The sequence below is a fragment of the Ascidia mentula genome, chromosome 5 (assembly GCF_947561715.1).
Source record: "Ascidia mentula chromosome 5, kaAscMent1.1, whole genome shotgun sequence".
Lineage (NCBI taxonomy): Eukaryota > Metazoa > Chordata > Ascidiacea > Phlebobranchia > Ascidiidae > Ascidia > Ascidia mentula.
Window position 1 is genome coordinate 17,994,636 of NC_138570.1, and position 27,056 is coordinate 18,021,691.

General features: G+C 38.2%; 3 protein-coding genes and 2 non-coding genes across 6 annotated transcripts in view; 2 read left to right on the plus strand and 3 right to left on the minus strand.

Annotated features, from left to right (window-relative positions):
* The window catches only part of LOC145902176 (uncharacterized), a 171,509-nt gene that overhangs the window by 122,458 nt on the left and 21,995 nt on the right, over window positions 1–27,056 (minus strand). The window lies entirely within an intron of this gene.
* LOC145902182 (uncharacterized) lies at window positions 12,950–18,817 on the plus strand. Of its 2 annotated transcripts, XM_082990062.1 has the most exons (13): window positions 12,950–13,004; window positions 13,219–13,406; window positions 14,203–14,340; window positions 14,738–14,887; window positions 15,128–15,184; window positions 15,329–15,509; window positions 16,115–16,305; window positions 16,585–16,656; window positions 16,834–17,034; window positions 17,108–17,173; window positions 17,355–17,411; window positions 17,944–18,095; window positions 18,781–18,817. In XM_082990062.1, the coding sequence occupies exons 1-12, from the start codon at window positions 12,983–12,985 to the stop codon at window positions 17,974–17,976; spliced, it is 1,356 nt and encodes a 451-aa protein (XP_082846188.1). In that variant the 5' UTR covers window positions 12,950–12,982; the 3' UTR covers window positions 17,977–18,095; window positions 18,781–18,817. The 2 variants fall into 2 exon arrangements, with proteins under 2 accessions (XP_082846188.1, XP_082846189.1); XM_082990063.1 differs by lacking the exons at window positions 17,355–17,411; window positions 17,944–18,095; window positions 18,781–18,817 and having other exon boundaries at window positions 16,834–17,038; window positions 17,108–17,235.
* LOC145901639 (EGF-like repeat and discoidin I-like domain-containing protein 3) lies at window positions 23,712–24,824 on the minus strand. The gene is made up of 5 exons (XM_082989397.1): window positions 24,726–24,824; window positions 24,495–24,642; window positions 24,234–24,401; window positions 23,937–24,109; window positions 23,712–23,849 (listed from the first exon to the last, which is right to left on the minus strand). The coding sequence occupies exons 1-5, from the start codon at window positions 24,822–24,824 to the stop codon at window positions 23,712–23,714; spliced, it is 726 nt and encodes a 241-aa protein (XP_082845523.1).
* Window positions 25,052–25,125, minus strand: Trnat-ggu (transfer RNA threonine (anticodon GGU)). Its single transcript has one exon. It is a non-coding gene; the product is annotated as a tRNA-Thr (tRNA).
* Trnat-ggu (transfer RNA threonine (anticodon GGU)) lies at window positions 25,671–25,744 on the plus strand. The gene has a single exon. It is a non-coding gene; the product is annotated as a tRNA-Thr (tRNA).

Genomic DNA, 27,056 nt, shown 5'->3' on the forward strand with positions numbered 1-27,056 from the left:
AGCTAAGAGCATATGGAACAACATGTTAGTGCTTATTTTTTACACCGGTAGCTCGTATGCCAACGAAATAACTTTCAGTCCGACAGGGGGCCATGTGACATGCAGCTGCGATCAACCTAGACAAGTTCGCATTCAATGCGACAACTTTGACGACATATTTGGAAACGTTCCGAACTAACGAATTTTTTTAAAATTGCCTTAAATGTAGCCCAGGGCACGTAGAACAAGATGCAAATGCGTATTTTGGGCACTCAGAAGAGCATATGGAACAACATGTTGGTGCACCGGTAGCTCGTATGCCAACGAAATAACTTTCAGTCCGACAGAGGGCCATGTGACATGCAGCGTACGATCAGACTAAACAAGTGGAGGCGAAACAATAATGGACATTGTTTCCAAATTGTAGGCTAATCCCTTTTGTTGAACTTTAGTAACTTTCCGTCACATCATCACAACATGTTTTTTCAATTTCCACAACTGACAGCTTCCAACGAAACGCAGTCAAGCAGACACTCCTGGTAGATCTGTGACGCAACAATATGCTAAGGCCAATTAATGACAAACTGTATAGCTTTCAGTGTATCAGCCTAGAACCAAAGCAGTGACAAGTTTAAAAACAAGATTAAAATTTTCGAACCGAGGAATTTTTTTAGACTCGCCTCAAATGTAGTTGTGTAGCTAAGAGCATATGGAACAACATACGCTGCTTTTTTGCACTCATGGCTCGTATACGAAAGAAACCTGAAATCTATTTCCTTTTTAAATGCGGGACATTTCAGTTCTTTGATCAAACCTCAACCTTATATCACATTGTATATACAACGCTTTTCCGTAATCATAAATTTGTTAGAAATTTTACAGTCATGTAGTGTACAGTTCAAGTAGTTTGTAAGCTTTTAATTTAGCATTAAGAACTATGCCGGTATTGGTATAAAGCCACTACACCACGTCAAGGTTCCGGCAATCGTAGTGGTTTTATTTTACAGATAAAACAACATTTAGACACAAACAGTCCAAATGAAGAAAAGAACTGATGTAAGCAATGAAGTCATCTCTCTGAAAAATAACACAATTATGTTCAATATTGCATGTAAGACGTTGCCTTGAAACCCAAGTCATTCGAAGCCTTAGCATAAGTCACATTAAACACCTTTACAACGTAATATGTGATAGCTTCAAAGTGCAACACTTCCTTTAAAAACAAATTAGCATCCAATTCCTTTTTATTTAACATATCGGCAACCATGCTTTCTTGGACAACTGCATCCTGTTTCAACTCCAATCCGCTATACGATTCCCTAAAGACTTGACATCCAATAAGCCGTTGTCGTACGCGATTTTGACCGAAAAAATGATTTACCAATCGCAATAGGTTTTCAATCACATTTTGTGACAACTTTTCCGAAACGAAATTTCTATTAAAGTTTTGCAAGCGATTTTTGTTTTGGCGGTAGTACAGACAAATGCGGAAACAGTCGGTTCTATGTTTCCCAATGTGAAACGATTTGGACAGGGACGCTGTAAGTTGCTTTAAAACAAACTTATACACCTCTTGCAGAGGCAATGCCAATAAGTTAAAATCTGAAACGAACTCATCACTGCCGTCAACCTTGTGTTGAAAAGTTATGTTTTTATAAATGATGCGATCACTTGACTTTGCTGCTGATTCATTAAAACGGCGTCGCTTTCTGCGAATAACGGTAACTGGTTGAGGCAGAATGGGTCGGTTTTCAGGTTTTAATTTTTTATAAAAAAAAATACAACTTCCGGTCAATATTTTCTCCTCCGCGCTTTTCAAAGTTACATGTCTTACAATATTATCATTAAACTCAGTTACTCCATATTCCGAAAACTTGTAAGCTACGTAGTGACCGAAATTAACCCCAGTTCCAACATGTACGACAACAGACACGAGCCTAAATGAAACTCCTTGCGAAAAAGACAACGTTTTATCAGGAATTACTCGTTTTTTTCTTTTTATCCCGTCTAAATTCCTGTAAAATCCAATGCAAAGTATGTCCCCCGTTTCAGTAAGCTCATTTAATATAGCTTTTTGTGTTTCTAAATTGCAATGCGCACAACGGTCCCGAGCAACGCTGCGAAATTGAGCATCACAATAAGCACTGAGATTGCTTTTGTCGGGGATATCATCGAACAGAGGCAAACTCAATACAGGTTGTTGATTTTCAAATTTCTCCTCGTTGCCACAAGACTTGCAAATGGTGGATGTTTTGTAATTAAACGAAAAATTTAACTCACAAGTTTTCAAAATTGATGTAAAGTCGATAAGCATTACAAACTCGTTGGGATCCTGTTGCTGGCCTAACGTCCAACCAAGGTGCGCACAAACATCTTTAACTAACTGCAAATACAAAGACTTATCTACCTGATTACCCGCGAGGCAACAAACAAATCTAGCAATTCTTACTTTTAAGTCACTTTCAGTACCACCGACAACAGGAACCACATCAAACAAACATCTAACTGCTTGCAACACAGAGTTAAACCAACAATTAATAAAGACATTTGGAAGACCTGACAAGACAAAGTTGTTTTTCTCTATCCACGACTTAACAACATCATTACAACGAAGCGAGTCCTGCACTAATGCATACACAATCCAAACTCGGTATTCTGAGGCGCTAAATTGCTTTACTGGTAAACGCATCATGTTTCTAGTTATCGTTTCCACCGCGTAACAAACGCACAAACCACAGCTTGTTCGGTCTTCCTGGGTTACTATAGAGTCAAGTTTTACTAAGACATTACAACCAGTAAAAGAGCGCAAAATCGGGACGAAGCATTTACGGATTAAACTCAACAAATCTGTCTGTGAACCTACAGCGGAGTCATACAGTACAACTTGGTTTCTAGAGCTATCAAACCACAAAACCACAAAATGTCCATTAAACAAAATTGGAACAAAGACGTGTTCACATAATTTATCATTAAAAAATAAACCATCGAATGCCCTGCGACAATTCTTGAACGTTTTTCCGCCAAGCACTTCTCTTGCTAAAATACTTGTGAGAAACCCAAACCTACCAGGATTAACTAAATTGCAGTTTTTTACAGTTCTTGAAACAAAACAATCGACAACGTTATCCGTTAACCATCCAACTGTATCATCTGTGTGAGTCTTAGCAACATTCTGTGTCAATGAGCGATATGTTTTACCACGTGGTCTGTCACAAAGCGAACACAAGTCCAACCACGACACGGACTGACGGCAAGGTGTGTCAAGAGCGGTATCAAAAATAGTAGTGGGACTAAACGGAATGTGATGCCAAATGAAATCGGAAAGTTCTTTACATAGGCTAAAATCCATACTTTTTTCTGGACAACAAGAATAAAACATCAATTGCGGCGTCTTGTCATTGTTGTTTCTCGACTTATGTGAAAGATGTGATTCATTTTCGTAGTTAAGGCGCTTAAAACACTTTTCGGATGAATAAAAGCCGGTGTTGTTTCGTTTCCTTTTCTTAAATTTTGATTCAACAACTGGTGTAGGTTTATCCGTTTCTAAAATATTTACTTTCGAAGGTTTGTTCCGTTTTAAACTTATCAAGGAATCAGCAAACTGCTTTTGCAAAATCGATATGGCTTTGTAATATTTGATTACAAAGTCATCAATTCGTGCCATTCTTTTTCCATCCAAAATGTTTGACTTTAAGTCTCCGAAATGTTGTTCAATAATTCCTTGTGTTTTGTTGTTACGTAATATAGTTTGATGCCGACAACTTTTCAATTTTGAACAACCCTTTATATAATTCAAAAAAAAATCAGTTTGTTCCATGGTCGTTTTGCCCTTATGCGCGTGCCTCGACAGATCACCAAGCATTAATTTTGAAGTGCTACAAATTCTACTTAAGATAACCTCTATTACACGGGAACACAAAGTAGGGTTGTAATATTTGTTTCTGCCGTCCTTCATATCGAATGCTTGGTCATCTGTTGATTTAACAAAATTATCCAGTCTACACTTATATCTCAAATAAAATGGTGATTGGCGTTCTTGCATTTTGTCCGACTCTTTACTTGTGAAAACATAATCTGGAGCGTCGGTTACACTAAAACCATTATCGTCAGTGTCGCGGTTGAAATTTTCTGACCTTGATTTCAAACGATTGTAATGGAGTTCAACTAATGGGGAAGCAACCTTGCAATTCGTCAAGACTATAAAACTTTCAACTGCATCGTCAAGTTCTGCTATTGTTGTGCAACTAAAAAAAACATTTACCCAAAACAAATAGGTTCTCATCAATTTAGAACTATCGGAATACTTATTGCACAAAGTTTTTGCGGCCTTCATTGCATGGCTGTAGCAATTGTGAATCACAGTTTTTTGCAAGTCGCCAGAAGCAGGAATGCCTGTTGCAATTTTAAAGCAACGATTGTAAAACTCTAATCGTGTTTCGCGACAAAATGCTTTTAAAACTGCGTTCCACATTGCCATTGAACCATCAATAATAATCAACTTCGGCTTGCGCGACGCACTGCAGACTTTTAAACAATGAAACAAAAACGTTTCCAAAAAGTGACTGATTGAAATCGCATCATGGTTTGTTGTCACGCAAGTGGCAACTGGAAGCGGTGTGCAACCTTGGCTTGGGTTTCTAATTAGTAAAGTATAAACTTGAAAATCGTTGTAATTTTCCATCCGGCGCAACACGCTTCCAGTGGCATCAAAATAAACGACGTCCACAGCGCAAACCTGATTAAACGCTTTGATTTGCGCATTTGTGTACAACGAAACCAGGGGCGGGTGTAACCGAATACAACGGATAAATGTTTGGCTTTCCTTGTCCATTTTTTCGAGTAATATTATTAAATTAATAAACCACAATTTACTGAATCGGTTTCCAGTTTCACGTTCACTTTTTATGTTGTTCAAAACGGATTGTGATGGCAAGTAGGTATGAGCTCCCAGCCAACGTTCCTCCGCAGTGAGTTTGTCAAATAATTTGCGATGTTTTTGAACAGCGGTTTGATGTTTCAATGACTTGCGAAGCTTGTTCCTTACATTTCCACTAACGCGCCGACTTTTGTTACACCCAAAACGATGGTTTCGCTTTCCACAAATTTTTACTCGACATTCAAGTTTATCAACAAAAGACCAGAAAGTAACAACAAACTTCACTCCACAATTACAACCCTCACATCTTTTATGACCGCAGTAGAAGTTGACCCAACCTTCCTTATAACAATTATCATGACGTTTGATGTTTTTAACGCCATCAAAATTGATCAAATAATTATTAGAGACATTAGGCACACAACCGGAGTAAATTTTGCGAATTTGCTTAACCGCAACTTCAACATACAAATCGTTGGTAAAGTGATTGGCGGACCTATTCTTAACCATTGCCTGCCACTCTTGTAAAGACAGAACAAACAAACCGTCAATATTTACATCCTCGTTATGTGCAAAATGTTTCTGTATCTCAAAGTCTATTCCTATTTCATTGGCCATGGTATTATGTACTTCGCATATGGCGTCATACTCATCACAAACTTCAGGCGATTTTCCGCATATAATTGTCGAAATTTCGTCCTGCGAGCTACTCAAAACATTCCCAACGTCATGATTTTGAACAGGCGAACTACAAACAGCCTCATTATTCACACAGAAGCTATTAGAAGGTGAATCAACGTTTTCGCAATCTTTTACAACAGGCGCGTTTCCGTATACAATTGTCGAAATTTCGTCCTGCGAGCTACTCGAAACATTCCCAACGTCATGATGTTGAACAGGCGAACTACAAACAGCCTCATTATTCACACAGAAGCTATTAGAAGGTGAATCAACGTTTTCGCAATCTTTTACAACAGGCGCGTTTCCGTATACAATTGTCGAAATTTCGTCCTGCGAGCTACTCGAAACATTCCCAACGTCATGATGTTGAACAGGCGAACTACAAACAGCCTCATTATCCACACAAAAGCTATTAGAAGGTGAATCAACGTTTTCGCAATCTTTTACAACAGGCGCGTTTCCGTATACAATTGTCGAAATTTCGTCCTGCGAACTACTCGAAACATTCCCAACGTCATGATTTTGAACAGGCGAACTACAAACAGCCTCATTATCCACACAGAAGCTATTAGAAGGTGAATCAACGTTTTCGCAATCTTTTACAACAGGCGCGTTTTCGTACACAATTGTCGAAATTTCGTCCTGCGAACTACTTAAAACATTCCCAACGTCATGATTTTGAACAGGCGAACTACAACTAGCCTCATTATCCATGCAAATGCTAAGTGAAGGTGAAATCATGTCACTATTTTTACAAAACACGTTACGCGATCGATCATATTCCGAGAAAGCTTCAGTAACAAAATCAGGTCCATGTACATAACAAGGTTGTGAAATGGGCTTAGAGCCTGGGCAAACCAAGTGCGAACGTTTCCATTCGTTAGCTGTTAACATTGCCGGTTTGGATAATTTTGCAAACACGCAGTTGGGATGAAACCATTGCTTACAAGTCTCACATTCTACCATTAGTCGACCGTCGTAGGGAGTTTTACAAATGCAATAAAATTCTATAGGACATGTTGTGATCGAAATCGATGGGGTATATTTTGGCGTTGTTATTCCATGAAGTTCATTGAAAGCCGTTTGTACGGACTTTCGAAATGCGTCGTTGGAGACCCAAAGTTTATTCACTTTTAACTTATTTTTTTTCTTAATTGATAGTTTGCAAAATTTTAGCAATGACTTCACCGCTGTGTGTGGCAACTGTGATGTGTTTGGATATTGATCCAAACATTTTGCCCATGTAGGTATTGCGTTGAAAAACATATTGTTCTGTGGCAGTGACAAACACGATGTTTTACTAGTGGCGATTCCTTTGAGTAAAATATCGCGTATATCCTTGTCGTGGGCCTTGCAAAAGTTCATGAGGTGTTTTAATCTTTGGTTAACGCACATACCCTTCCACAACGAATTATTTCTAAGAAATTCCATACCACATTTTCGACTCATATTTCGTAGACCGCGGGACAATAAAAACTGAGAAACCATGTCAACCTTTTCGGTTGCACCTACAAAGTTTGAACCGCCAGTGCGCACTGAGCGGACCTTTGCATCACCAGAGGATCTGCTCGGAGCACTTACCACCTTGATGGACGCACCCTTTGCATCACCACAGGATCCACTCGGAGCACGTACCACCTTGATGGACGCACCCTTTGCATCACCAGAGGATCCGCCAGAAAATACCTTCCTTGCTCTGGTGTAGTCGACTACACACCCAAAGCATGTAAGTTGTTTCTGATTCTTTCTTTCGTGTCCCTTCATTTGGCAGTCGCTGCGTTTGCGCTTTTCTGATGGTGATTGAAGCTCTTTGTAAAAGAACTTGGGTTAGTTTGTTACAATCCCTGGCAGTTACATGTAAAAACCAAATAATATTGTTAATAAACTTTAATTAAAGTAATAAACCACGTCCTTTTTAACATTTTTTTTGGCTAACCATGGCATAGTACAAATGAATACCTGCAGCACCAGACAATGCTAGTAGAGTATGGATGTGCGCTTCCAGACTTTCCATGTAATGCAACAGACCAACATCCGACAAATGAAGTCGGTCTGCCCAGTTCACGCGGTCGTTGGAGATGTTGTAGTCGAGGAAGCTAAATCCATACTCAATGGCGACATTTTGCAGCAACATGTTCGATTTTTTAACACAAGGTTTATGAAAACCTGTTTGCTGCAATATCCCAGCCAACACGATCTGAAGTTTACAAAAGAATTAGAAACATGAATTTTGCATTATTTACATTTTCGTACCTTGGCCTGCGGATACTTTTGCTGGCAAACCTCAACAAGCGATCGACACTCTGCTACCAGGCTGTTGTGATGATGGTCACGCCGAGCAGCAAGATCGTTCGTACCCAATGCCAGTATGATAATATCTACAGGTTCGAACCTTCTTCCAAACTCCAGTTCTGTGCAGCCGTGGCTCATCTTTCCTCCTGGAATAGAAATAGCATTTAAACTGAAATACTTACTTTTGGACGATACCACCTGAGGGCAGACAATGTTCCTCCCGTTGCTGTCGGTCACCAACAACACTGAAGGAAGTGGTGAACCTTCAGCCCGGAGGTAACATGTCTGCTTTCCGGAAATTCCAATATTGTATTGGATTGCTGGAGTTCTTCTTCCCATTGCTGATAGTTGCTTGATTCACTGCGGCTTCTCAGTAAAAACCACAAATTTGAAAGAAGACGATTTGATATGATGCCAGAGAATAAAGAGCTTTGTTTTCGTATAATAGTTTTTCTGTTTGTGTAAAAGCAATGTATTTTAAGACTGCATAACATACAATTGGTAATGATTGCTTAAGTTGGAAATATAAGAAATAATTGCTACACAGACATTAGTTCATTAAAGATCGTTGTTTTTGTAAATTCCTAATCCAGCACACTCCAAAACACAATGACGCACAATATTTCTCCACAATTCTTTTAAGCCAAAACGTTTAGGAATTAATTTTATAAAAATAAATCGATGGAAAACTTGAAATCTCATGAATATTGAAAATGAAATACGCCCCAACCAAGGACAAATATTTCAATTTATAAAAGCGCATCCACAGCTTGTGTTAATCTTGATGCAATTCGCAAAGACAGACATTTCAATCTTGCAAACGTACATGTCAGCAAAAATAACTTCAAACATATCCAACATACAACTACTTCCAACTTTCACATAAGCAGGGCGTCGCACAAGATACATAAAAAACAAGAATTATTCAAACAAAAATAACGCGTACTCACCAAGACAAATCTGTATAAAGTGAAGCTCTACAAAAAAATGGTGGACACGATGCTGTCACTCTTTATTGCGTCACAAGAGTTTCCATGAGAATGAAAAATGCATTACCGTCTGATTGGCCACAGCAAATACGGAGAGAGGAAAATGTAGGAGGAGAAAAAGCAATAGAGGCGTAACTTGCCTAGCAATATAGTTTATGCGGAAAGTCATGTTGTTCAAATAAGAACTAGTGGCCAATACACGCATTGTCATTTTGCTCTAGCCTACATTTCTGACAATAAAAAAAATTAGTCGTTTCGGAACATTTTCAAAATTTTGATCAAACCTGTCGACTTGAATGTGCACCTTAGTCTACATCCTGGGCTGTACGCTTTGGACGTAAAGTCGTTTCGTTGGAATATGAGCTATGAGTGCCCAAAATACGCATTTGCATCTTGTTCCACGTGCCCTGGGCTACATTTGAGGCAATTTAAAACAAATTCCTTAGTTCGGAACATTTCCAAATTTGTAATCAAACGTGTTGACTGGAATGTGCACCTTACATCCTAGGCTGTACGCTGTGGACGTAAAGTCGTTTCGTTGGAATATGAGCTATGAGTGCCCAAAATACGCATTGGCATCTTGTTCTACGTGCCCTGGGCTACATTTAAGGCAATTTTTAAAAAATTCCTTAGTTCGGAACATTTCCAAATTTGTAATCAAACATGTCGCTGCTTCTTGAAGCTAGTCACTATACTGAAACTGTACGGTAGATCATTCAGCACTCATGTATTGTTGCGTCATAAACACGCATTGTTTGTTCAAAACATTTCGCTGGAATCAGCCAGCAATCTAGTTTACAGAAACTCTTTGCTTGTGTCAGGAGGTTTAAAGAAGTGTTGTATCTTATAGCATGGAAATAGTTCGTTGTTGAGTTTAGACAGTAACGGCCATGCTTTCGTCAAGGGAAAACTTACTAGTAGACAATTAGAGTAATTGTGCGTGCAGTCACCCCGTTGGAATATGAGCTATGAGTGCCCAAAATACGCATTTGCATCTTGTTCTACGTGCCCTGGGCTACATTTAAGGCAATTTAAAACAAATTCGTCGGTTCGGAACATTTTCAAATTTTTGATCAAACATGTGGACTGGAATGTGCACCTTACATCCTAGGCTGTACGCTGTTGACGTAAAGTCGTTTCGTTGGAATATGAGCTATGAGTGCCCAAAATACGCATTGGCATCTTGTTCTACGTGCCCTGGGCTACATTTAAGGCAATTTTTAAAATATTCCTTAGTTCGGAACATTTCCAAATTTGTAATCAAACATGTCGCTGCTTCTTGAAGCTAGTCACTATACTGAAACTGTACAGTAGATCATTCAGCACTCATGTATTGTTGCGTCATAAACACGCATTGGTTTGTTCAAAACATTTCGCTGGAATCAGCCAGCAATCTAGTTTACAGAAACTCTTTGCTTGTGTCAGGAGGTTTAAAGAAGTGTTGTATCTTATAGCATGGAAATAGTTCGTTGTTGAGTTTAGACAGTAACGGCCATGCTTTCGTCAAGGGAAAACTTACTAGTAGACAATTAGAGTAATTGTGCGTGCAGTCACCACGTTGGAATATGAGCTATGAGTGCCCAAAATACGCATTTGCATCTTGTTCTACGTGCCCTGGGCTACATTTAAGGCAATTTAAAACAAATTCGTCGGTTCGGAACATTTTCAAATTTTTGATCAAACATGTGGACTGGAATGTGCACCCTACATCCTAGGCTGTACGCTGTGGACGTAAAGTCGTTTCGTTGGAATATGAGCTATGAGTGCCCAAAATACGCATTGGCATCTTGTTCTACGTGCCCTGGGCTACATTTGAGGCAGTTCAAAAAAAATTCCTTAGTTCGGAACATTTCCAAATTTGTAATCAAACGTGTTGACTGGAATGTGCACCTTATATCCTAGGCTGTACGCTGTGGACGTAAAGTCGTTTCGTTGGAATATGAGCTATGAGTGCCCAAAATACGCATTGGCATCTTGTTCTACGTGCCCTGGGCTACATTTAAGGCAATTTTTAAAAAATTCCTTAGTTCGGAACATTTCCAAATTTGTAATCAAACATGTCGCTGCTTCTTGAAGCTAGTCACTATGTTGAAACTGTACAGTAGATCATTCAGCACTATTGTATTGTTGCGTCATAAACACGCATTGGTTAGTTCAAAACATTTCGCTGGAATCAGCCAGCAATCTATTTTACAGAAACTCTTTGCTTGTGTCAGGAGGTTTAAAGAAGTGTTGTATCTTATAGCATGGAAATAGTTCGTTGTTGAGTTTAGACAGTAACGGCCATGCTTTCGTCAAGGGAAAACTTACTAGTAGACAATTAGAGTAATTGTGCGTGCAGTCACCACGTTGGAATATGAGCTATGAGTGCCCAAAATACGCATTTGCATCTTGTTCTACGTGCCCTGGGCTACATTTAAGGCAATTTAAAACAAATTCGTCGGTTCGGAACATTTTCAAATTTTTGATCAAACATGTGGACTGGAATGTGCACCTTACATCCTAGGCTGTACGCTGTTGACGTAAAGTCGTTTCGTTGGAATATGAGCTATGAGTGCCCAAAATACGCATTGGCATCTTGTTCTACGTGCCCTGGGCTACATTTAAGGCAATTTTTAAAATATTCCTTAGTTCGGAACATTTCCAAATTTGTAATCAAACATGTCGCTGCTTCTTGAAGCTAGTCACTATACTGAAACTGTACAGTAGATCATTCAGCACTCATGTATTGTTGCGTCATAAACACGCATTGGTTTGTTCAAAACATTTCGCTGGAATCAGCCAGCAATCTAGTTTACAGAAACTCTTTGCTTGTGTCAGGAGGTTTAAAGAAGTGTTGTATCTTATAGCATGGAAATAGTTCGTTGTTGAGTTTAGACAGTAACGGCCATGCTTTCGTCAAGGGAAAACTTACTAGTAGACAATTAGAGTAATTGTGCGTGCAGTCACCACGTTGGAATATGAGCTATGAGTGCCCAAAATACGCATTTGCATCTTGTTCTACGTGCCCTGGGCTACATTTAAGGCAATTTAAAACAAATTCGTCGGTTCGGAACATTTTCAAATTTTTGATCAAACATGTGGACTGGAATGTGCACCCTACATCCTAGGCTGTACGCTGTGGACGTAAAGTCGTTTCGTTGGAATATGAGCTATGAGTGCCCAAAATACGCATTGGCATCTTGTTCTACGTGCCCTGGGCTACATTTGAGGCAATTTAAAACAAATTCTTCGGTTCGGAACATTTCCAAATTTGTAATCAAACATGTCGCTGGTTTAAGCTAGTCACTATGCTGAAACTGTACAGTAGATCATTCAGCACTATTGTATTGTTGCGTCATAAACACGCATTGGTTTGTTCAAAACATTTCGCTGGAATCAGCCAGCAATCTAGTTTACAGAAACTCTTTGCTTGTGTCAGGAGGTTTAATGAAGTGTTGTATCTTATAGCATGGAAATAGTTCGTTGTTGAGTTAAGACTGTAGCGGCCATGCTTTCGTCAAGAGAAAACTTACAAGTGAACAATTAGAGTAACTGTGCGTGCAGTCACCACGTTGGAATATGAGCTATGAGTGCCCAAAATACGCATTTGCATCTTGTTCTACGTGCCCTGGGCTACATTTAAGGCAATTTTTAAAAAAATCGTTTGTTCGGAACATTTCCAAATATGTCGTCAAAGTTGTCGCATTGAATACGCACTTGTTTAGGTTGATCGCAGCTGCATGTCACATGGCTCCCTGTCGGACTGAAAGTTATTTCGTTGGCATACGAGCTACCGGTGTTAGAAACAAGCACTAACATGTTGTTCCATATTCTCTTGGTTACAATTGAGGCGAGTTCAAAAAAATTCCTTAGTTCGGAACATTTTCAAATATGTCGTCAAACTTGTCACTGTATTTGTGCCATACTCCACAGTTTGTAGGTGTTCAAAAATGGAAATTATATAAGTATAGATATTGTTTAAAAAGTATTGCTAACTATGTTGATTGAAATGCTTGTTTTTATTACGCATGGTTTGTTTTTGTCACGAGTCAATGCAGTATTTGTGTGAACGCAATCGTCTGAAGTCGTGTTCACTGATGCGTGAAATAATTTCGGTTTTAGCCTATTTCCATTTCGCCGAAATGACGGTGGTGATTAAAGTTGTCGAAAGGAAACATCAAAAATGGGATCCAAGGACATGCTTCGTGAGTAATTTTTTGAATGTTTTTGATGTGTTTTGACGTACATTATACTTTTCTGCTTTTTGGAAAAAAATTCCATTCCGTTTTCCTGTCATAAAAACAATTAACATACGGAAAGTGTTTGTTATTTTGCACTTTATCCTCACAATCAAAAGTCATGCAAAAATTATCCAATCTGTTTTTACCAGTTTACAAATAGACATGTGTTTATTTGCAGTGCGACAGTTGGTCCATCATCAGGATAATCCAAACAGACATTTGTGGACTCCTCATTATGCTCAGGCAGCATTCGATCATGCCGGTGATGCATTTGTTAATGTGGGATTTTTTGGAACAGATGAAATGTCAAAGAAAGTTTTCTTTCTTGTGTATTTGGAGTACATGAAACAGACAAGAGATTTAACAGTAAGTCCAAAATGGTGAGCCCAAACACAGTAATTCCAAAATGGTGATTTTTGAACACTTTGGACAAGCTAAAGCAGGGTACTGTCAAACATATTAGTTTTCACCAAAGCAACTAGGTGACTAGCAGAGTTTGTTATATCAATTAAAAATTTCTGACAAATATCCGAAATATCAGTGAAAATTTTGGTCTTTTTGAGATTTTTTCGAAAATTTAACATGTACATTCAGCATTAAAAATAGGTAACATATTGCAATGATTTATGCGATAACAGGCAAGTTTCGTTCACGAAACATATGACTTTTAAGTTGCTATTCTGCATGTGCATTTGTACAAGTTTAACAGAACAAACCATTGGTATATGATATTTTTTGTGGTACATTGGTACGAAACCTTACAAGTACTATGTGACAATGCACATCCCATTGCATTGTGTTTCCTCATAAACAAATTGCCAAGAATCGAGATAACGACCTCTGAAGTATAACATGGCGTACTTGGCCGGCAATAGGACACATTTTTCGCTCACTGTTATTGCTTTGCCGAAGTGCATTCAGACATAATGTCCAAAATGGCTTAAATTTTTACTGACATTTACCCAAAAAATCGGTCAAGGACCTACAAACAAAAAAAACAGATGACTAGTGATGTTGAACATCAAATATCCATGTGAAAACATTCAATAATAATGTAAAACAGTGGCCCTGTTTACAGTACACCAATGGTTGATTTTATTGCTGAAACACCAATGTTCATGATGGCTTTATAAAGAAACTGATTGTTTTTTGTGTTTAACAGGCACCAACCAATGCAATCTTCCAGCGATACAAGCAGCACTGCTATGCAAAAAACTTTTCCATCAGACAACTTGATAGAATAACTGGTCTCTGTTTGCAGGAAACCCCATTTTGTCGTCCGATAGAGGATGATCAGCTTGTAAGTAGAAGTAGTAAACTTTGAATTTGCATTAAGTAAGTGCAGGTTTTAAGACTTTGTTTATGTTTGTTGCATTCGTTTGCAAAAATAAATGATGTATTTACGGAAGATGCATATTTTTAAAGATTTGTTTATGTTTTTTTTTTATACAACTTATTATATTTTTTTTAAGGACTTGAGAAAAATAAGTTGAAACTAGATCTTGGTTCACAAAAACATTATAATATTAAATTATCTTCATAATTTCACATTTCCATTTATATTACTGATTTTGTGGTCAGATAATATGTAAATTGTGTCCACAATTCCTGAATATGAAAAAAGTGTTTATGTGCACGATAACAAGTTTAAACATAAAGAATATAAATAAGCACCATCTATTTTATTTTTCAACCAGCTTCGTTGTTTTTCAATGCTGGCTCTGGAGTTGAATCAAAGAACATTTAGTTTAAACAAATGTATTTTGCAATGTGCTGGTGCCATGGCTTCCACTATTGTTATCAATGTACTAGAGGAGATTACAGAATCGGATTTGTCCCACTTGAAGGTTTGGATAAGTTTGTATGTTTGAAACATTCCACAGAATAAAAATTACAATTGGATTAATATATTGGTATATGACTTAATATTTATCCTTTAGTATCGTTTAGTATTGAACCCATAATTTACCCTTAATATTTTAGAAAACTTTGAAAACTCGACGCCTATGATATCATCTATATATCAAATCTATAGTTTATCATAACCACTTGTGCATATTTTTTGTATCTGTTCTGTTTATTCTCAGGTGTTTGTGGATTATGCAAAGAAAATTCAATGGTATGGATTCACTTCTATATTGCAGGTATAATTAACTTGAACATTTCAAACACATGGTATATTATGTGATATATACGATACATTCAATGGTATTGGAAACAAAATTAATATTTCACAAGTTTTCTGGTTGCATTGTAATAAATTACTTATAAATGTTTCTTTTTGCAAGGAATTGGTTTTTGTCATCCATGAATACAAAGGCCCCAAATATGGACAAAATAATGACTATCTCAAAACAGTTTTGACAAAATATTCCACCTCAGAATATTCCTTTGATCTACTTTCTGTAGCATTTGATAGCTGTATGTGCTACACTCTGCCTTCAGTCAAAGATGTTACACACTCAAAAGGTTGGTTCTGTGGCATATATTTCTTTGTTAAAAAAAAGCCATAATATTGGAAAGCTGCAGACAAGGTGTGTACCTGCACTGTTTCAACCTGTAAGGTAAGATCAGTTTGGCCATGGTGTTATTTTTCACATATATTGCATTGGTGTTTTTGCCTTTAGCACTATCAGTTACCAAGCAGATCCGTTTGGCCATAGTGTGCTCCACAGTGGTTCGTCAGCTCTCTATTGTTCGGTACCCAGTATAGGGTACCAAACAGATCGGCGTTCACCGAAAGGTACCACAAATTGGAAATTAGTGTGCCCGCTAGTGGGAAAGCTAGCACAGTGCCACTGTCAACAGCTACACTGATGAGACCTTACAGGTCAAAACAGTGCATGTACACAGCCTGTCTGCAGCTTTCCAATATTTCTATGTTCTGATCCAAAATAAAATTTTCATCATGCATGTATTTGCATTGTGAAACACGTCCTGTTCTAAAAGTTATTCCACTATTTGTGCATTAACTTGCACTGGAATTTAATAAAAAGATTTGAAACATTTAAAACTATGGTTATAAATGGTGTCGTTTGCTTACAAATTGCATATTTTTAATTGTGGTTTTGAAGATCTTCCTTTGGACTACATGAAGGTGGTCTGCCAGTTTGGTTACAAACACGTTTGCCCCGAGAACAAAAGAAAAAGCTTTGCACACTGGACAATGTCAGAAAGAAATGGAAAACAAACTTTTAGACGGATCGAGAGATACATGAAATCCATGAACGACGGAAACTATGATCTGGGAAGGCTTTATTTGGAGGTTGGTTTTCAATTGTTGTGTGGTAGTATGTGATGCTCTGCATCAATTGTACATTTCTTGACATATAGATTCTTTGGTTTGGTTGTGCAATGTTTAATTCATTTACTGCTTGATTAGTTGATGTTTCTGTCTTAATCACGCAACTTACCTCTTTTCACTTCTGTTTAGAATCCTGTTTTGATTTTTCCCCATTTCTGACATTATAAAGATTCCACCTCATAACTGATCCTATTTCAACTTTTGGTCACTTAATTACATTTACAACTGGTTTTGACGCAGGACACAGCCCGACATGAGTATTTTCGTGCAATTGAGCTTCAAATTGAAGTCTACATCAAATGCATAACAGAAGTGTGTGTGTAAAGTTATTCTTTTACCTGTATTTAAGATATTTCATAATGGTCATTGTAAGATTGGCCTCTAAATGTTTGCCTAAAATGTGAAAAGAATTGTTGGAAAACTTGTGCAGTATTTTCTCTTTTACTGTGCATTATTGTATGTGGTCTTACATCATAACTTATGCTGCAGGGTATCAGGACCATGTCAGTTGACACATCATATGAAAACATTACCTCAAATGCTCAGGATTTTATCTTTAAAAAGTACGAAGATTTTATAAAAATACAAGACTTCAGACACCTTGGTTGGTATCAAAGTGGTATCAGTGCATTGGGAACATACACAAACAGTTACAAGATAATGTTTGAGGATGACTTTAAAAGAAAGCTTGTAAGTAAGCTTTTATTTTATGAGTAATTTTTACATCCAAAAAGTTTAGACTGTCACCTAATATTTTATTTAGGTTGCGCTAAAGCGTGTTACAAACAACTACAAACAGCTACAACGGAATGACGTGAAACTGAGCCATGTAAGCAATTATTGCTTGGAATGAGAAAAATGCTTCGTTTATGGATGGTTTTCTTTTACTAACATTTATGTGAAAAGTTTGTTAATATTTGTTGAGGAATGTAATCTTTGTTACATCATGATGGTGCTCAAGATTGTGAAGATGTGCTGATTGTTTTTTTATTACTTTTTTATTTTGAAAGGTTTTAAAGCAAACGCAAAGCACTCATGACACACTACCAGTTGATGGAAGCAAAACAGTAAGTTATAGGGATTGGGAAAAACTTTAAAAATAAATAACTTGTTCAACTCTGTGTTCCCTAAAATTGATTACATATTATCATAGATTACGGTAATACAGTGACAACTCTTCAGACTAGATAGCTTTGCCACCCTAAATTTAACCTTCAGAAAATGCAGCCTTAGTTCAAAGCATAAAATAGGCACAAACCTTCATAATTTATGGCTTTATGTTCCAACCCAAAATGTATATGGAAGACTAAAAGGCTGCTGCCTAATGGTTATTAGTGTTTGATGACATCCTAATAATATTGATGACATCATTAGTCATATGTGTGACACACCCTAGTTTAACATGACAAACTGATATTAACAAAGTCATGTATTTTGGAAAAGAGGTGATTTTTGCTTGACTTGTTCATTGCTCCGTTGTACATTTTTTACATATGTTTTCCTACTATCTTTCAAGTTATTGAAACTATGCACCCCCCACATCATATCATTTTTTATGAAACTGCATATTTTATTCTGACTTCTGCATAAAAATCATAGTTTGGAATAAAGCCTTACATGGCCGTGCAGTGAGTCAAGCTTATCAACATCTGAAGTTAAGCAAGAAGTTATCGAAAGAAAACGGTGAAATGTTGAGAGAGAGTTTGACCCCGTTCAAAGAAAAATACCTCGAGATGTTAGAACTTAATCAGGTAATTACAGCAAAATGGTTTAGGTTTTTTATTACACTGTTTCAACTCATAAGGTCTCATCAATGCTGCCATGGCAAGATTGTCCACACCACGTTGCACTGATAAGACTTGATAGGTTGAAACAATGGCCATCTGTATGCAGCTCACAAAATTCATATTATTGATCCCCATGCTCATTTATTTTATATGCACAAAAGCCATAATATTCAATGAGAGCTGCAGACAGGTGTACACACTGTTTCGACCTGTAAGGTCTCATCAGTGCAGCTGGTGACTGTGGCACAAGGCTTCATTTGCTTGGCCATATTGCGCCCAACGTGGTTTGTCTACGTTCATTGGTAGCTAGTTTGGTACCCAACATATTGACAATTGACTAAAAGGTACCACAAAGTGGAAATCTGTGTGCCTGCAAGTCTACCAGCTAGCCCTGAGCCCGGCGGGCCACACGGACTAACCTTGTGGACCATAGTTTAGTGACCCCTGGCGTAGAGTCACATGCCCTTAGTTAACCTTAACCTTTTGCTTTAGTTATCATGGATCTGCAACATTAACTAGAGGATGTCATGCCAATGTCTGGGTTTTGTTGCAGATCTGCATCTTGTGTCTCTCTTGATTCCAGAGTGAACACACCAGCTATGATAAATTATCATTGAACATTTTACATGATCTGTTACTGTTTTTGCAGGAACTCAAAGCAGCAGAAGCCAGGTTAAAGGTATTGGAGGACCAAAAACTTGCTTCTAAGAAGGTAGAAAAATGTTTACTGTGAAAAAGAATTTTGCGGTCGGTTTTACTTTGTGTATTCAGTGCTTATTTTAACACACTTGGTTGATGTATTGGAATACCAGCAATTTTTAAATGTGTTGCGAGATCTATGAATCGAAAACAAACATGTGATGCAACTTTATGTTAAAAGAAACGCTTTTGTCAATGCAGTAATTCTACACACAACTGACAACCATTAAGTTAGATTATAATCAGTTTAACAAATCCATTACTTTAGGCTGTGGATTGTTTTGTTCCTCCGAGCAAACTGACATTTTCCATGGACAAAATTATTGACAACGGAAACTTCAGGCTTGTTAAGAAGGCGTGGAATGACATGCATGGAAATGTAACAGTGCAGTACATTAACATAGAGGACGGCATATGGACCGAACAGCAGATGGAAACGTAAGTTTGAAAATATATTGACACAGTTTTGGGTTTTAATCACATAAATGTTTTTCATGTAAAATTCAAACATGGACCTACAGTTGTTCACAAATCACATTAATTGAACTGGTACGTTTGTTGTAGGTTGACGGAGGGCGTCTCACTATCCCGGTTGGCTAATCACGATCATGTGATCCGCGTACTCGGTCACACTCGCCAGGGAAACGAGTTCGGAGTTTTGTTCGAGTACGTGGACGGTATGAACATCCTCCCCTTCCTCCAATACACCAGGAAGAAGGATTTCTGGCTTCCTCCCCTGACCAACGTCCGACTCTGTGCCGATATCGCATTTGCCATTCACTTCCTCCACTCCGATCCAATCTTTAGAGTCGGTGACATCACGATTGATGACGTAATGATCACGTGTAGCCTTCGTGCCAAAGTGACGGGGTTTAAGATTGGTAAATTTATGGAAGGCAACGAAAGTCGTGGAAATGGTGCCGCGTCCCTTGCAAAGATAATCGCATCTATAATCCTCCGGGAGAAGTGGAGTGGTGATGAGGATTGGGATCGGATTGCGGAGGAGAGCATGGCGTGCGCAGAAACCCAGGAGGAACGGAAGTTATGTTGGGCACTGGAGGATGAAATCCGACTCTGTCAAGGGGAAAGTCCCTCGGTCGCTGAAACACGAAAACGTCTCCTCATGCGCTTGGAATCCTCTGATGACGGAGGTTCTTCGGATGAGCGCACAACTAGGATCTTAGAATACCTCCTGGATGCCATGAGAGAGCTCGACTTTTCAGACAAAGATCAGAATAAAATTGATGACAATGATGTTCTTCCTATTCTTTAACCTGTGTGTTTTCGTGAGCAATTTTTTTTTTAGTTTACTCTGATATCGTCATTACTCCACAGCTGTCACATCCGAAACTGTTTTATTTATTTAGTTAAGATGTGGGTCATATTCGTGTTTTAAAATTTTCCCATGGTTGGGTTTGCCTCCATTATATGTGTTTCCAATATAGCCCACATATGACGTGTCCCAGATGTAATCCATACTGCACTTGGACGACAGACCCAAACTCTCTATTGTTTGTTCGGGATTAAATGCGTTGACACTTTATTTTTGTTTGTGGAGTTCTGTTGTTTGCAGTAAAACTATGGGAGTGTGAAAGGATTGTTTGTTTTCACAAAAGAAACCCGATCTTGCTGACGGTATTTATGCAAACATGTTATTAATCACCGACACAAACCTAAATCCCATTTATCAAATTTCTAACCGCTGTGTAGAAAACGGCTTCTCGGGTTGCACTGAAAGCATGATGAGCGTCAAGAAGTATGGATTGGTTCGTGGAAGGGATACGTTTAGTTTATTCAACACAACAAAACCTCTGCCACAAACTTTATTAAGTTGTAAAGCAGAATATATCGCAAATACTATATATACAATGTTAGTTGGTTGAAATCTTCGAAAAACCTTCTCCTAATTTGCTTTCTTCCCATCAATATAAGTGACATCAAACAAAGCACACTGCCCTTTTCGGTTGTTACGGAAATCGTTTTTTTTACGGTGTTTGTGCGTTGCCAGGACACAAACCCAAAATTTTGTAAAAACATTTCAAACACAATGGAAACGCAGCCACAACCAAACTATGGGGCACGATCTGTACACGTCTTTCTTTCTTTTTTTAATCATAAGCATTTGAAGAAAGGGAATTGTATGAAATCAATTTGCGTAAATAGCACCTCCAACATCCCATGTAGGAACGATGGGAAAATTTGAAAGCAGATGTTTAAAGCACATACTAGTCCAATAGGATCATTACCGCCGAAATATGTGCACTAGTGATTTAGAAATATTGCAATGACTTGATTAGAAAATAATTGACAGTTCTTTTTCAAAAGAAAGTTAAACAGTGGGTCCGAGTCAATGTCATATTATTAGAACAAAAATGCACTTTGCAATCGTGGCACTCCTGGTTATTACATTAAGATAACGACCCTTCTGTCCGTTTAACATAACGAGGGTATTTTTACCGCTGATGTAAGGCAAACCATTGGTGACAAGACGTGCCCCGATGGCTGTTCTCGTTTTGTTGCCTCGAAGTTGTGAACAGTTTCGTCGTCGTCTGGTATTGATGGAAATTCACCACTGTTTTGTTTTGGTTGTGGAATTCGGTTGCCCTTTGCCAAATTCGTGCGTTCAATTATCATTACGACACCACAACTGCCTTTTGCAAAGTATTTTTTTTTTACAAACAAAACCTCCATGCATCATTTATAAAATGTTCCTGGTTACATCTGTCAGTATTTGCGCTTGACAGATAACCTGTGTTACTGGGATTGTTTTACATCATAGGAAAAAAACCTAAATCGGTTTAATTTGAAACATATCGAAGTTATCATTTATCGAATGGCTGAAGAGACATATAATGAAGAACAACTTGAAACATAAACATGCACTTAACGCTTTTAATTGGGAAAAATATCTTGGTTAAATCTTCATCTCAACATTTCCCTAAATGTAAATATAGGCTCGAAAGCTGTCGCAAAAGAAAGCATTATGAATTACGTGGAAATGTCTCTTTCTTTTTCCGCTATAAAAATAGTCTGCAAAGCGTTACAATAAAAATATTTACATGCGTTAAACTCATAGCCTATGGGTAATGAGTCACAGTAATTATTTGATGCTTCTATTCAGCATGTCAGGTATTCATGTCTAACTGATACACGTCCATTCCACGAAGTTGGAATCAATCGTAACTTCACAGCTTCAACAGGTTTCTCGAAAATGTTGGTCACCTTTTTGTCCTGATCAGTGTTGCCATTGAACTCCTTAATTATGACGAGACAACGAGCAGCGAAAAAGATCTGGGCATATATATAAATACTGTAGCCCTAATATAACAACTTAGTACAACTTTTTCATCACTTCCTGTCACTAGTTTCCAATGAGGATCACCAGGACTGATGAAAGATATTTTAAACTTTATGGTCCATTCATTATATTTATTTCTTCCTTGTGTGATAACACCTGTGATATTGGTGGGTGATTTCAAATCGACCTGAATCCACTGATCAGCGTTATCTGTTGTATATGCGTAAGGTTTTAAATTGAATGGAGCAAAGGTGTTCGTAGAGAACAAATTGGATAAAGGGAATTTTTTTAACATTGATGTAAAAACACACGCGTGCCAAGAGCCAAACCCTGTTAAGAAATTTTGATACTCACTTGCAGCTGCAACCCAAGCACCATAATGCACATCAGGTATATGAGGGCGATCTAATCCTTTTTATAAATGGGGGAGAACAGTTACCTTATATCAAAGCAAGGACTTGCGTGAGGTATAACCCTAATCGTCATATGTGTGTACCGTCAAAAAAACGGTTATTCTAAAATTGTTTTAAAACGCCGAGGTAAATTCTTTTGTTCCTGATCAATATCGACTCATATTACAAACCAATAGAGCTTACAAAAAATGTCGCAAATATATCAGGATAATGATTTAATGATTGGTATCAAGTAGATAGCAGTGCAGTGAGATGGCCGAACCTGATAAATGCAGTCAAGCGTGAGTCGCCTTGATGTTTTCAAAGCTTTGTCACTTGTCAACATTTGTAAATAAAAATACATCAATATTTAAGATATATACTAATTGTACAAAGTCAGCCACCAGTAGCCTTCATGTCAACCATTATCAGGACTCATTCGTTAGCGCACGAAAAAAGGAGTTACGAAGACAAGTTGGGTATGATGAAAAAGGAAAGAAGACAAGTTGCCTTTTTAGATATCTCTCTCACGATCAGGCTTATGTTGTACTATGCCCAAACGATCGTGAACTTTTATCGTATATTTAGAAGTGATAGGCAAACTAATGAACATGTGTTTGTGTTGGTTTAACTATGTGTTTAACTTTCACACAACTCAACATTCCACACAAAACTTTCAGTGAGGTTTTTGCAAATTTGTAAACAGTTTATTGTTATGATTAGTTTATCTCACAATAAAAAGTGCTACGATTGTTGAACTAATGGGTGGTTATTTTTGAACGCGAAACAAAAAAGTACTTAATTTCCCAACAATAATAATCTGACACAACATCTGAGACAAACTGATTGCAATTTCACTTTCAGGCAGCCGAAGAAAGTTCTGGACGTCCCAGAAACTTTATGCGTCTGTTCAGAATATCAGTTACAATTGTATGAAGTCCAAGTACACTATACATACTCGCAATGGTAGAATAACACAATTAATATATTTGTTGTTGGTTGTCGTTTTTACATTAAATAAAGATTTAGTTTCACATTTTAAACTTTGGTAGGAGTTACACATGTCAGAAATTATGTTTGTATTGAAACATCTATAATGAACTCAAATAAACGAAATTGTGATATTTCGAATTGAATTTGATTAATTTAACTTTCATACAAAGAATTGCGAAAGATGTTCACAGCAGATATTTAGCAAGTCAAGTATTCATGCCTAAGCGATATATGGCCATTCCACAAAGTTGGAATCAATCGTAGTTTTACAGCATTTAAGGGGTTGTCGAAAAGATTGGTCACCTTCGTGTTTCTGTCGTTGTTGCCATTGAATACCTAAAACAAGAAAAGAACATTTAAACATGAAAGAACTAGATCAGTTTATTGTTAAATTTGATTGATGTTTCAAACGTAAAAGCTTACCACAACTTGTCCATCACTTCCTGTCACAAACTTCCAGTGAGATTCGTCAGGACTGTTGAAAGATATCTTGAATTTCTTCACCCATTGATCCCAGCCGTTTCTTCCTTGCGTGATAACACCTGTGATATTGGTGGGTGATTTCAAATCGACCTGAATCCATTGATCAGCGTTATCTGTTGAAAACGCGGCAGAACTTTTAGTACAGATTGAAAGCACAACCCGACGTTCGTATGAAGGGCGCATTACAAACAATGTGCTAATAATTTATTTTTGCAACAAAAAGGAATGTTTGCTAACTTGCTGCTGCACTCCAACCACCATAATGCACTCCAGGTATAATGGGGCGGTCTAAACGACCATTCCTTGGGTGGTACAGCTCGCTATTATGGTTATCATGAAAAGACGATGCAGTTATTGAGCTGTCCTTGATGTAGCCAGTTTTCAACCCCAATTTACACAAAGAATCTAAATAAATTGATGATAAGAGCGTTATGGGAGTAGATTGTACGATTGTAATGCTACACGTATTTTCTCATGTGTTTCACCTCGAAACATTACCTCTATTTGCCGGTACCAATACTTTCAAAATTTGATTTTCTTCTGCTGCAGAAAAATACAAAAGGCCAATTACCATGGAGTAGTCATGATATCCATCATAACAGACCTTTTTCAACACACTGAGACAATATATTGCTCCAAGTTCCATCTTCAAGACAATATCTAATCATCGGATTAATTGAATGGAATCCTTCATTACATACACAGGTCTGACTTGATCCAATACTGTACGTTGAGCGAACCGGAAGACATGAGGCGTTTCCAATCGAAGGTGGTTTGTTGCACAATATCGTCCCTGTCAAGCGATAGAAGTTCATGGATAGAGTTCATCGTTTTTTCTTCACATTAGTGAAATCGAATTGAGGACTTATTAGAAAGCAGTAATATTTCATGCAATGGCATGATAGGCAGGATCGCCCCACTGCGCAGGTCCTTGCTTGGCGATCACAGCTAACGTATCGCGATCATGAGGTTTTCAGGCTTGGCAGCCCAGGCAATGCAGCCCAGCTGGATCAGCCACTTTTTCCTGACAAGTCGGAACAAGATTTGAAAAATCAAGCTCCCGGTGAGGTTTGAACTCACGACCCTGGGCTAACCAGGCCCAACGCTCTACCAACTGAGCTACAGGAGCTCAGTGGTTTCACGGGGTATATTGTGGCCAAGGTACACTGGTGCGCAAGCGCACAACTTGCCAGGCAACCTTCACATATACGTAGGGGATCTCTACCACCGTATCAGATGACGCAGTAATATTTCATGCAATGGCATGATAGGCAGGATCGCCCCACTGCGCAGGTCCTTGCTTGGCGATCACAGCTAACGTATCGCGATCATGAGGTTTTCAGGCTTGGCAGCCCAGGCAATGCAGCCCAGCTGGATCAGCCACTTTTTTCAAATCTTGTTCCGACTTGTCAGGAAAAAGTGGCTGATCCAGCTGGGCTGCATTGCCTGGGCTGCCAAGCCTGAAAACCTCATGATCGCGATACGTTAGCTGTGATCGCCAAGCAAGGACCTGCGCAGTGGGGCGATCCTGCCTATCATGCCATTGCATGAAATATTACTGCGTCATCTGATACGGTCGTAGATATCCCCTACGTATATGTGAAGGTTGCCTGGCAAGTTGTGCGCTTGCGCACCAGTGTACCTTGGCCACAATATACCCCGTGAAACCACTGAGCTCCTGTAGCTCAGTTGGTAGAGCGTTGGGCCTGGTTAGCCCAGGGTCGTGAGTTCAAACCTCACCGGGAGCTTGATTTTTCAAATCTTGTTCCGACTTGTCAGGAAAAAGTGGCTGATCCAGCTGGGCTGCATTGCCTGGGCTGCCAAGCCAGAAAACCTCATGATTATTAGAAAGCATAACGTTTTTTTCACAGCATGGGTAGGATATAATCTGTCTAAAATCTTTTAAGATTCCATGATTTCAAAATAGTATAAATGGTTAAAGAAGGCAATTTTTAGTGGAAAAATACTGGGTCATGGGAAGACCTCGCAGGAATTACGCCGCAATAGAAATATTACCGACTCCTGGTTTAAAGATATAGATTTGCGACATTTCCAAGCAATTTTGCCAAACCACGTATTTAAAATATACTGTATATATTAAATACGTATAATAAACACAGTCGGAATTGTTAAACCGTTGACAAAGCCTAATAGGAACCACTGTGTTGCTTCACCGACCTACTATAGAGCAATTTGACAACATTTTGCTCCAAGTTCCGTTTTCGAGACAATATCTAATCATAGGATTAGTGGAATGAAATCCTTCATCGCATGCACAAGTCTGACTTGATCCAACACTGTACGTTGAACGAACCGGAAAACACGAAGCGTTTCCAAATGATGGTGGTTTGTTGCATGTTATTAAATCTATTAAGAACAAAATACGCTGCATCACACGTAAACAGAGTAATGTTTTATACCTTGAGTAGATTTGGAGTGATAGTTTGTTATAATAAACAAGGAAATCCCGAAGTTGACAATGAACAATAGAGCTGTGATGAGAATCGCCAAATGTCCAACTCCGAAACTAACACAACGCTTTTCATTTGATCCCTTACCTACTGGAGTAGAAGACAGGAAGTAATTACAAAAATCTTTTAACGTAATACCACCTTTATTGCCTGACATCTTCACCGAAAGATGTTTTGGATCTTCGTAAACTTCGTTCATCGTTGAATGTCTTTGTTAATGCCCAGATTTCATCGGCCACCTGTTATTTATTAGTACATGCTTATCAGAGGAAATTAAAAATGATTGGTGGTTATTATATTATTCACGCCCATGCAAACCTGTGATTCGCACGTCATCGTGTGGGAGTGGATTGTAATAGGATATTACACAAGCGTTAAATGGCTACAAAACACATGAATCACAGGACTTCATGTTTACTTCATGCTTTGTTTTTTAAGTTTTTAAAATGCTGAATTTCAAAAACATTTACTTTAGTCTTTGCTTCGCTGTTTGGTCAGCAAAGTCGTCTGAAAGTCACACCAGCTGCACTGATGAGACCTTTTGGGTCGAAACAGTGGCCATCTGTCTGCAGCTTACACAGATTTACTT